Source organism: Salvia splendens, chromosome 8 (genome assembly GCF_004379255.2).
Source record: "Salvia splendens isolate huo1 chromosome 8, SspV2, whole genome shotgun sequence".
Lineage (NCBI taxonomy): Eukaryota > Viridiplantae > Streptophyta > Magnoliopsida > Lamiales > Lamiaceae > Salvia > Salvia splendens.
In genome coordinates, this window is record NC_056039.1 from 26304341 (window position 1) to 26317636 (window position 13296).

The 13296-nt window shown below is 36.6% G+C and overlaps 1 protein-coding gene across 1 annotated transcript; it reads right to left on the reverse strand.

Moving 5' to 3' along the window:
• Positions 1–3708: 3708 nt before the first annotated feature.
• On the reverse strand, positions 3709–7471 carry LOC121744924 (methylsterol monooxygenase 1-1-like). The gene is made up of 5 exons (XM_042138635.1): positions 7087–7471; positions 6443–6765; positions 4489–4636; positions 4363–4395; positions 3709–4157 (listed from the first exon to the last, which is right to left on the reverse strand). Exons 1-5 carry the CDS (start codon positions 7414–7416, stop codon positions 4077–4079), a joined length of 915 nt encoding a protein of 304 aa, XP_041994569.1. The 5' UTR covers positions 7417–7471; the 3' UTR covers positions 3709–4076.
• Between the last annotated feature and the right edge of the window lie 5825 nt (positions 7472–13296).

The window sequence follows — 13296 nt, forward strand, 5'->3', positions numbered from 1 at the left end:
ATCATAGAGTGCAAATTTCGTTTAACAGAACATAAATCTGCTAGCAAGTTTTTCACCATGTCCAGTCTGCGATCAAGACACAATCATATCTTCTCCGATCGGGTTGAAATTTTGCAGTGAGTTTTCCGTGCATATGTATCTAAGTTTTGGACTATCGGATTAAAGATTGGACGGTAAGATTGTCAGATATATTTTCTATAATTTCAGCCACTATTTTGGTCAAAGTTTGTCTAATTATATTCTCTTATGTGCTACTATATCAAGAACATCCCATTCTTGAAGTTTTGTTGATAATTGTTGTATCTCCTAGCTTTGGTGGACAGGGAAAAAATTGTATCTCTATTATCTTTGTTATAGTGCAAGTTGTTCGGAGTTAGTCCCATGATTTTTCCATATAAATCTTGGTGTCATTTTCTTTTGTTGCTTTTCGGGTATTTCTCTACTTGATTGGTCCGAGTTGGGTGCACTAGGAGAGATGATAATTATCTTGGATTAATTGTTGTTGTTTATGTTTTCACTACGTCATACCTCTCCAACAAAATCTCTATCGCCGTTTATTTTCAGGTTATAACGATAAATCTTTATTGTCGTTTATTTTCATGTTGTAAAGATTAAACTCGGCATAACGAAATTTCGTGAGATTTACTTACAAAATATTAATACTCCCTCACCCCCTAAAAATTTGTCACTTATTTTTATTTCCGTCTGTCCCTAAAAATTTGTCATTTTTCACTTTTTATCATAGTAGACCTCACATTCTATTAACTCATTTTTACTCACATTCTATCAATTTAATAAGAGTCAAGGCCAAAACTGATTCTGAACATATGTTCATTTTACGATTTTGGTCATACACTTTATCTTTAGAAATTTTGTATCCAGAACATTTCAACTCGCATCACAATTGGTCCTACACTAACTGTTCCGTTAGTTTTTAACGGTCAACGGGTTTAATCCCAATTTTGACCAAATTAAAAGGTTAAGTATGTTTTTTACTCCCTAATTATATAATTTAATCACGTTGGCGCAGAATAATTTTTAATAAAGACGACTCGGTGACGTTCAATTTCATCTCCTCCAACTCTTGGAAGGTCCATACTGATTTCTTATAGTTCCCCAATTTCAAGTAGGCCTCCATCACTCGACAGTAACATGCGGCATCGAGATTGAGGGCGGCGGATTTCATGGTCTGATACAAAGCAACGGTGCTGCTGTACATATGCAGCTGATTGTAGCCTTTCATGGCGGAATCGAAGGCTAACACGGCCGTCTCTGCATTACTATCCATGTAGAGCTGGAGAAGATGATTAAGAATATTAAATTTCCTAGCTTTGACGCATGCCGTAATCAATCTAGAGCTAGAGGATTTATCAGGCAAAACTTTGAATTCTCTGACATCTTGACAGAAGGAGAGCAACAGAGTCCAATTTTTGGTACGAATCAAGTACCTGACGGCGAGCTTCATCGTGCATTTCAGCGGTTTGAATCCCGGCTTCGTCTTCGCCTTGCAGTAGTAATCGTAGGCGAGATGCTCGGTTTGGGGATCCTTGAACAAGTTGCAGATTATGGAATTCAGTTCCTTGCAGTCGGCGTCGTTTTCTGGGAGATGCTGGAACTCTTCGAGCTTCAGCGCCAGCTCGATCACCGGAGCGTCGCCGACCACCGCGTCATCTTCTAGAACCGCCGATGAATCTGTTTTGCTGCTCTTGAAGATTGTCAAATTTTGATCACGGTGAAAATCAGAGATGAAACATGAAGAACAAGAGAGGAAAAGAAGATGTTGCTGCCATTGATGGAGAATATTTACAGAGATGGAAAGAATCGAAACTTCACTATGTACTACATTTTGTCAAGTTGTTTTTACAATGAACCATGGAATGCCTATATATAGCTAATCAACTAACCGACTAACCGCCTTCCTAACTAATTCATAACGGCTAGTCCACGTCATACTTCGAGCTGCATGCCTCTCTAATAGCCCCCCTCAAGATGGAAGCATATCAAATGCGAACATCTTGACAAAAACATATCTGATGACTCCTTCTGAAACAGCGTTGCTCCAAAAAACTTTCTGATCTGCTGCGTGCTGCACACTTGCTGCAGGAAGAAGACGAGCTGCTGCACATACTCTTTGCAACCAGAAATCTGCACTTGTTGCAGGCTGCTCTTTCTCACAAAACCGAAAACAAGTGGAGAAACATATCTTCATAGAAAGTAATGAGCTAGGATCATACAAATCCAGCTAACAAAAAACAGAAACAGATTCACCGATACAATCGGAGGAAAACAAAGATAGATTCAGAGATTAGATTTCGGCAGAAACTCAAAGCCGAAGAGAGAAAGATTGAACCGACTAACCGCCTATCATCACCAACAAACTGATAACTCCAAACACTTGAGAAAAATACAGGAGCCTATCTAAAAAGGAGAGAAAAAGAGCTCTGGTAACACCAAAATGGTGAAGAATAGAGGAATTGAGAAAAAGAAGAGAAACTGATTTTTATCGGTGATTTGGGATTCATAGAAAAAAAACGACTCAAACGTCGAATCTGAGAACTGAGATTTCCGATACAAACATCGGAATTAAAGAGAAAACCGGTTTAACATGAAAGGAAACAGATCGGTGAAACCAGAAACATAATTGATATTTCAGATTCATAGAATTCTATTTCAATCTGTGAGAATTGAGAAAACCGAATTCAATCGGTGATTGAGATTTGAAAAAAAAATGTAGATCGGTTGAAATCCAACACCGAAGAGAGAAAGAGAACTCAACCGATTCACAATTGAAAGGAAAAACAGAGATAGATCGAGAAGCAGAGTGATATGCGGAAGATTTTGCTCTGATACCATGTCAAATGTTGATCACGGTGAAAATCATAGATGAAACATGAAGAACAAGAGAGGAAAAGAAGAAGATGTTGCTGCCATTGATGGAGAATATTTACAAAGATGGAAAGAACCGAAACGGAAGCCGATTTTGGTTTTTGTGGTGGAGTGGTGTGAAAATTGGACGGATTTTCTGGTGATGGTAGCGCCGAGTGACCAGTCGATGGAATTGGCCACCGCCATCGGAGCAGCGTCTCCATCGCCAATTTGAAAAGGAGCGACTTCTTTTCTTTTTAAAATTAATACTGTAAATAATTAAGGATATAATTAGGGAGTAAAAAATCATAATTAATAGTTTAATTTGGTCAAAATCAAGATTAAACTCGTTGACCATTAAAAACTAACGGAACAGTTAGTCCTAATTCTCGTGCTATACGCACTGCCATATTTTTATGGGACAGAGAGAATATATAAAAGTAGGACACACATGCCACTAACTTTTTCAACTCATTTTCTATCACATTTCTTAAAACTAGTGCCAGGTTGGTGACAAATTATTGGGGACGGAGGAAGTAGTAATTTTTAGTATCTTATTTAGCAAAAAAGACTTGTATTGGCAGCCATAATTGAATAAAATTATTCAATTATGGTAGCATGCTGTTTATGGTAGCATGTTGTTTGAATTTTTTAAAATTAAAAATTTCATTCTAAGTGATATCTACATACATATAACCTCCATGTTTAGTTATTTGACTATGATTTTCTTATTTTTTTAACACTACCTTATAAATATATATCTGTAGTGGCTCTATAACACTAATATATGCATATAAATAAATAAATATATAGACATTGAATCAAAAAAATCAAAACCTAGAATAAAGTACTATCAAACAAGCTGATTCAACCTGATTAATATATGCATATACAGAAATTTGAAACTATGTATCCTCTATAATTAGCATACTAAAACAAGATAAATCCAAAGCCTCCTTCCATATAAACCTAATTAACACTACAAAATATAAAAAAACAAGCAAGCAATTTATACCAAAATTACATAGATAGCAAAGTATAAACCACAAACCATAACGTTATGTCTTTTCCTAAACTACACAAGGATAAAAGCTCGGAAACCTACCGGCTGAGCACCAAGCAAAGCCGTTCTGAATGATAAGAACGACAAGATGTGGATGCAAAGAAGAAGACTTAGATATGCCGTTGGACCAAAATAATTTATCCAGAAGCTAGTCCTCTTTATGGCTTTGTGCATATTGGTCGTGCAAAAGTCCATTCTGCCCGTTCTTTGTTTTAACCCCCTCACGTAGCTGGAAAAGATGGCAGTTTATATTGTTACGTAAGCAAACTTCAGTTGAGAAAAAAATCAATTGGTTTTGAAATGGCATCATTTGGCGAAAGCCTTTTCAAGCATTATCTCATCTAAGCAAAGAAACTCATTCTCAGTTGTCAGATTTCAGCATTTTTGCAGATAACTTAGGCATGCGTTGCTACATATTAATCGTGATTACATACCTGTAGAAGAACTTTCTTTTGGTAGCGATATCCCTGAAAATTTTGGGGTGGAGAAATAATAAGAATGCAATAATTTGAAGCCACTATACGATTGTAATGGAAGATATAATTCATTCCGGTAATCACCTTATCAGTGCCATAGATATAATCGCAATAGGTGAATACTGATGCAAAGTTACTTTGGCTCTGCCCACCAACGTAGTGATGGTAATCATGGTAATCTGGGCCACCGTAAAATGGAATATACTTTGTCGGAGTCCAAGGGAAGTCATACCTGCAGCAACCAATTCCAACTTTGTCTTCACAAGCAGATGAAAAAATCTAAGAGATGATAAAGAAAAGTATAAATTGCAAAGTGAATATCAGATTAGTTTTACGGAGAATAAATCAATTCTTGAGAGTTTCGTTTTATTGGCGTCAAATTCACAGAACACTAAGTTGATACTTGATACGGACTCTAAAACATAAACCTCTTTCCGTTCCAACACAAACATATATTCTCAAAATTACTAGATTAAAAATACGTTGAATATCATGTATAAGTACTCAGCAACACTATTATCCATTCAGGTTAAGGAAAATACCTCAACAAGATATACTTTCTGAAACTAATCAACAGGTAAGTAGATAATAAAATAAGTTTAGGTAACAAAGACACTAAACTTTTTTACACTCTCAGTTGATCATGACCTCCAGTTCTCATTTCACGCAAAGTAAAATGTCTTTGTGGTATCCGAGTCTAAACGTAACTCTGAACTCTGAAAATAGAGAATCTCTAGCATGGCAAACCAAGTTTAACAATCATTTCGAGATAGATTTCATTCACAGTTTTTAAGAACAAGGATATAAACACTAGAAACAAAGAGTGACGTCTTTTTACATCACCCTCTCATAAATGGTTCCCTGCATCCATCACCCATTTTCTGATTGCTACATGCATTTGGAACAATCTTCGATAGGATAAGTAAATTATAAAAATTAAACAACTTAATCTTAAATAAAGATGGCAATGCAACGTTTTCCCTGTTCAGTATGAAGTATGAACTAACGTAATGCAGAATCTTGAGTTGATTTAACTAGTAAATATTCTTGGACCAACTCATTCCCTACATTCTACAGAAAGATTTCCCTTACTCTAGTATTAAAAACTATAACTTATTATTGGATTCAGTTAGCCACTTTTCTTACCAAGCCAACACTCGTACAATAAGCCCACTGCATCTTTCCATTCTTTTTCCGTTTTGACACAACCACTTTATTCAAGAAATTTAAATGAAACTGCTTCACCTCTACAATTGAATGAACTGGTTATGAGCTTCATCTGATTTACAATGATGCTAACACATGCAGAAAGTCCTAAGCGGAAGTGAAAAGCAATTATTTCCTATAGAAATGATTGACATGGACAGTCATTGCAGACAAGGAAACCATAGCCACATTATACCTTAATCACAATTAGTATATGAGTCTATAGTGTAAAACATGAAAGTTATGCTGATGCAAATTCAGTCAAATAGATCTGGAAACTAAAGATTTAATACCAAAAGAGAAAGGGTCTATAAGCAAACGGAAGATATAAGAAGCTCACAGGTCACACCTGACATATTACCATCAAATTTAGAAAACTCGGAGGGTGATAACTTGTCTTTTTATCCAAAGCACGCGTAACACACTATAAAAGAAGATAACGCGTCCAATGAAGTAGCTACTCAGATTCTAAATTAGATATGAAAAAGATCCCCTTAAAAGAACCAAGGTGAAAAGAGATCAGCAAATAGAATAAATTAAGAGGCACACCAAGAGGAGAGAGAGAGAGAGAGGAGTTCTAATCTTTCTCCTCGTGCACAAAAGTATGTCCACTATTATTGACCTAACAGCGCTAATGCATTTACTTTCCAGCAGATCAATACAAATATCAAAAGCAAACAGTAAAAGGAATTGAATGACTATCACTGTTAAGCCATCATTGGGTCAAATTATGAAAAGCATAGAATGACACTTGAATCAATCAAGAGCTGGAGACTTGTCACTAAATTGCATCAAATGAAAGCATGAGATTTAGGCATGCAAAGTGCCTTACCCACTGTGAGTCTCAATAGCCTCAATCTGCCTCAAAGCAATCCATAACCAGAATGTAATCATATGCCCGGGGACCATTGCGGGCCCCAGAAAAGACGGGATCCCGAGGATCAATATCTCGGCCCAGTGAGCATACGGCGCAGCAAATCCAATCGGAGCAGTGTATTCATGATGCACCTTGTGGATTTTCTCATACCCCCACTTGCAATGCAGAAACCTATGGACCCAATAGTTTGTGTAGTCCTCCACAAGGAAATAAACCCCCAATTGCAATGCAATTTCCCACAATGAAGGCAGTGGCAATCCGGTTCTTATTCCTATCATCTTCATTCAAATAACAATCAGAAATATGATCCAACAGAAACCAAGCATGATTCGAGGCTAAACACTTGTAATGCAATAGAAAAACATATCTTTATTCTTGAATGTAAAGATTCCACCTTTAATTAAAGATTAAAGATCACATCACACTATGTTAGCTTTCTACATATCTTCACTTGTGAATGTAAAGATTCCACCTTTAATTAATGATCACATCACACTATATTCAATACTAACTATTCATATTACAATAACACTGAATTCAACTCTCATTGTGCAAGGTGACAATTTTAGGCATCGAATTGAGGAAAAAGGTAAAATTACCAGAATGGAGGGATAGGAGACGAGTTGGAGCGGGCCGACGACGAGGAAGAACATGCGCATGACTGATTTGTAGCAGCGGAGAGTGTCGGAGAAGGAGAGGTTGACTTTGGGCTGAATTTTAAAAGGGGCGACGGAATTGGTGAAGAAGAATTCGAGGAAGAGGTAGTAGAAGGGGAAGAGAGAAAAGATGAGGAAGAGGAAGATGATGTTGTGGCAGTAGAGGATGTAGTCGGACTTGGTGGCGGAGTAATTAAACCAGAGGGTCTCGGCGGTAGAGAGGGATCTTCCGAGGGCGGCCTCGGCCTCGTGGATGGTGGCGTAAGGCAACATTGGCGACGGCGATGCCAACAAGCTGGCGGATTTCAGTTGGTGTATGGTATATTATGCCCAGGAGAGACATTTGTACTGTCATTTTGTTTATTTAATTGTTTTTATTTTAAATTATCTATAAATAAATAAACAAAAATAATATCATCCGCCCACTTCTGCCCACCATGCCGCGGACCACGAACTTAAGGGCGTCCACGCACTTAGTCCACGAACTTAAGGGCTGACTATGCTTATCTGATTTTTTATACTCTATGGTGTGTTTGGTAGCCTAGATAATGCCAAGATATATGAGTTATATTGGTTATTTGATAGATAAAATAAGGTCTATGCTAAGTCATCAAAGCCTATCTCGACCCGCTGAGACCCGAAGTAAATTAGATCAAAAGTATTGATTATTTATCAGCCCTAAGGGTGAGATAGATATCCACGAGCCATATATGATATGAAATGACTAAAATACCATGCTCTTCCAATTGAATTTGAGTCAATCTCTCAATTCTAAAAATTAGGGCTCCTTTCTCCAACAATTTTCAATTTGAATTTAACGAGAATTGTGATCAATCGTCTCTAGTTCCAGAAATTAGGGTGAGCAAGCATCTTCAGTTCCAGAAATTAGGCGATTTGTGATCTCTTCCTTCCTCAAAATTGTTGTTGGCCAAACTATGGAGTCCTAAATTCGTCAGTTCTTCAGGTCTCCCTTATTTCTCTTGCATTTTATTCGATTTACAACTATGGTCTTATAGTGTTCGACGAAATACCAGAGAGAAATGTTGTTTCGTTGGTTGCAATGATTTTAGGGCTATTCTCAATTTAAAAAGTACTATGATATAGCTCTAAACTTATGCTTTATGCATATAAGAAGGGTCGTGAGCTCACTCCTTTTGTTTTCATTGAGATTTTGAAGTTACTTGTGAGCATGGATTGGCTAGAATTGACATTGTATCTTCATGTCTGCATTTAGTTATGGTTTTTATGCCTACTTAGGGAAAGCTCCTATTGATGCTTATCTAGTTTCTGCTCTGATTTTGAGGAAGGAAGAGATCACAAATCCCTATTGAAAGCTCCTATTTTCTCTGATTTTTCTAATTTTGTGCATGAGAAGGCTTATTTTCGTGAAGCTGCATATCTATTTTGTGTTATTGCTTTTGATGGAGCACTTGTATTCGGTGTTAGAATAGAGGGAAAAGAAAATTATGGTTACAAAGACTTTCTATTCACTATTTCAACATCAAATGGCTTCACAATTTTGTGTTTTGGTTGTGTTATTGCTCATTTCTTATGATATCTTTCCCTTTGCTGTGAGACCAATTGTCTTCCTTACTAGTAATATTTTCTCTACTTGTTAATCCATGTGTCTGTAGTGGCATTCGTGCTGTCTGTATAGTAACGTTAACTCCTGTAGTATATTCACTTGCGATTTCTGTCAGTAATCTTTTTCGAAACCAAAAGTAATTCAGAAAAGTAATCGACGGAAACTACCTTGCTTGATTGAGGGGAAGAGATGCAGAGGAATGAGTGGGGAAGGGACGTTTCAACAAGAGAAATGGGTGGGGGAAGAGGCGCTGGATCGGAGAGAGCCCTGGCGCTGGATCGCTGGATCGGCGAGAGCCTTAATTTTTTGGGTTTGTGAGAAATGGGAAAGAAATTGAACGTATGTGTAAGAGGGATAGATCTGGAATAATATTAATTTTATAGGGTTAGATTAGTCATTTTAGGTTTTTATCTTGATTTTTGTATATATTACCAAACAAGATGACTAAATTAATTATCTTGGATTTAATCTCAATTCTTATCTTAAAGCTCATATTAATTAGTTATCTTGTGCTAATTTAACATGTCTACCAAACATCTATATTCCAATTTTTACCTTCATTCTCACACCTTTCACTCTAATCCCTTCTCCCATCTCATTTTCTCTCTCACTATTAATTCGAAGATGAATCCCGCAGGCCCGTCCCTTGGCCCGTGCGGCCTGTGCGACCGCACAGGGCCCCCAATTTTCAGGGGCCTCTGAAATATTTCAGCCCATATACATGTATTCCTATTTTTTCAGCCCAACAAAGCTATTTCTCTTGTATAGCAACGCCCAGGCCTTTTTCTAGCACCGTGACTCCAATTCTGGTCGGTTTCTTTTCCCGATCGTAGACCTGGGAGCCGCCTGTTCGTGTACGGTGTTCCTCATCGACAAACGCCGCAACAGGGACCAGCTCACCAGAGCCATCGTTGATCGCTTCTGCAGCGCCTGCCATCGTCGGCCATTGCGATTGGGAGCAGCGCAAACGCATCAATTTATCTTTTTTTCTATAGTATATTTCTTTAAAATGCATTGTCTTTTTTTCTTTAATTATCATATAGCTTTAAAAATGCATTGTCTTTTTTTCTATAGTGGTAAGCCTCATTTTAGATTTTTGCACAGGGCCTCTGATTTTTTCGGGACGGCCCTGGAATCCCGGAGGTTTTCCAAACCTGAATAGCCCCGACAAAATGTCGATGTCAACGGCGGTGGTGCCCGATGGCCGGGTCATGAAACTGACGATTTCCGACCATTCGATACACCGGGTTCGATGGAGTTCAACTTCGATCCGAACAACCACTTCAGTGGAGCCAAGCGTCACAACCGCACTTTACTAAGGTTAACAAAGCTCAGAAGTCATAACTATGAGTGGGGAATAAAATGGGAATAAAAAAAGGGAAACCAATCATCAACCAAACATCCATTTTATTACAAAAGATATTAGGATTCACCAGGGATTTACATGTTCATACATACTCGAAAAAGAGTTCATAAGTTTGTAGTACTTCATATTCCTAGTATAGTTCTCATCAATAAGTCTATCACAAGACACAGATAAAATGTACAGCGGAAGAAGGTTTAAACGCGACAATATGTATGGAGACATATGCCTTTGAGAGCCTACAAAATACGAAAATCACCAATCTCACTCAACACCACTTCATCCACGTGACAAACACGGATTTTGCATGTTTTTAAGGACTAGATTTGACTTGTTTTAAATGTCAATCATGCAAATTATGTTCTAACATTGCATATATTATACATTTGGTATTTTTGACGTGTTTGTTGATAAATGATAGAAAAAGACAGAAAAAGGGTGCAAAAAGGCCAAGGTGTAGCAACCTCAGTTCAAGCCGAGTGTCCCAGCAGTATTGAAGTTCAATCAGTGATTATTGCATATTATTCTCTTCGTCTTCGAAAGAGCTTCGCATGGACATCTTGCACGTCTCAATCGGAGTTCTGTGGAGAAAGTTATGACATTCTACGAACATTGCGCAGTGCAGTCAAAGTTGGCAGAAATTTAGGTGGAAATTCAGGGAAGAAAATAATTTCCCAAATCTCTCCCATTCCTTGAAGGCCACGAAAATTATCAAAAATAAACCTTTTTCCAACCTATAAATACCTCTAACCTAATTCATAATCTTCATCTCAAAGCCTCCAATCCTTCTTGACCTCTACGCATTCTTCCATCCTACAATCCACACATAATTCATCCATCTTCCATTGGAGCGGAGCTCTGCAGATCCAGGCAAGAGAAGACTGAAGATTGGAGATTGAAGATTCAACCTTGGGTTTTATCAATTTCTTTCATGTCTCGTACTTTTATTTATTGTTTTTACTTGTGTATGAGTAAAACATCATTTGTAGAATTTTTTGTGAAGATATCTGATTGATTTTCCATGTTAGCTCTTGCAGTTATTTGATTTATCCTTGTGTTTTCTATGTTCAATTGATTAGCTACCTCTTGAATACATGCTAGAGTTGATTAGAGTACTCGGGAGATGAAATAGTTGACTTAGAAAATGGATAATTCACACTTTAATTCAATAGAACTCGGGAGAGTTGAGGTTACACGTGAGGTCATTGGTCTTAACGATATTTTGGGAGTTAGATGTTAGAGATTTAAAGAGGACTTTGATTTCAACACCTAATCTACGGATTCCTCACCTCGGGATGGGTTTAATCTAGTTAAGTGACCGACTTAATAACTCTAGAGACCGTAATTCAAGGAAGTCGATTGTGTTTTGGATCCTAAAATTCTACATTCATTCGCCTGTTTTGTATCATATGTTTTTATGCTTTCTGTTATTTGTTTATTTATTTCAGTCTAGCTTTATAAATCAAACCCAAAAATCCCGTGTTTCTAGATAGCATATGACGCTTAGTATATGGTAGTCAGTTGCAATCTTATTCCCTGTGTTCGATATCCCGGTACTGACCTTTAGCTATACTAGATCTACCACGTATGCTTACAGATATTTTTAGTGCTAATAAATAGTGCATCACCACGGCTCAACCTGCATATTAGAAATACATACAGGGTTGGGTACGAGAATACTCAGTGACCACTTTGCCAAATATACACATATACATAAAAGATTTATTGTCAGTTAACTTAAAGTTTGAATGCAGTCTAAGTTCTTTATACCAACATGTCATATATGTACATTCCTTTAGTGACGGTAAGGTGGTCATCTTCCACGACATTTTGACCGGCCAACCCTCTCAATGGCACATGGTCCACTCTTTTGTGCACACAACTCGAATAGGATTTTCAGTCTTATTGGATTTCGTAATCAATTCATTCATGTGTTTTGGTATAGCCAATCAAATAGGCATCTCAACAAAACAAAAACATTTATAGCATTGACAATACTTTGAAAGTAAATGAAAGTGCGGGCTATAGTCCGGCCCCGCAGGTATATGGGTAGGACTATAAAAATGAAAGTGTGGGCTATAGCACACCCCATTATTCATTCTTCCCCAACATCTAGCCCTTGTTTGAAAACATAAAAATTAAAAATGAATACTACAAAATAGTAGTAGTTGTTAAAAAAGATAGGACACGCTATAGTCCGCTCCATTACAGGTAAATGAATAGGACTATAAAATGCTGATATGAAGGACTATAAATTTGTATATGTTTGGGCTATGGGGCGGACTATGAAGATTGAATAACCAGATATGAATACTAAATAGTGTATGATATAATCGTATACACCTATCCATACACTTGATCAGTGAGAGAACTTGATAATATATAATATACATTTGTAAGATACGTGATTTCAAAGTGATCAACGAGCTAGTAACGAAAGTGCATTGGTTTTATTTGATAAAATTTGTCATGGAGTACTTTAATCTATTCTTATTTCTTGAGGCAATGATAATGAGAGCTGTGAGTCCGTGTTTCTTTTAGTTTTTCTTTTGTTGTAATTGAGAATAATCAAAGAATAAAGTTTGGGGGATAAACACGAATGTTTTATGTTTTTAATAATTATATTTAACGCGTTATGAGTATGAATTGTATAAATATTGAGTGTTATAGCTCATATTCTATACTTGGTATTTTGATGTATTTATAAAGTTTTAATAGTACATAAAAAATATTTTAGTGCCTCTCAAACTTAAGCTTCATAAACTAACGAATTTTAGTAGGTGAGTTCACCGAATTATAAATAAGGGTGGGAAAAAAATATTGAAATACCAGCCTTATCGTATCAAAAAAATAAATATCGAATTTTCGGTGTACTGTGATTTTTCGATATCGCATGATACTTTGGTAGTATGAATTTTCAAATACTCTGGTATATCGGGACATACCGAAATTCAGTATATACTATAAAATATAAACATAATTATATATAAAATATATTTAATATATTTTTAATTATATAATATAATACTATGAAATATAAATAAAATTATATATAAAATATATTTATTACTCCCTATGTCCCTGAAATTTTTTCACATTTTTCCATTTCCATCTGTCCCACCAAATTTGTCACATTTCACATTTTATCATTTTTTGTAGTGGACCCCACATTCCACTAACTTATTCTCACTCACATTTTATTATA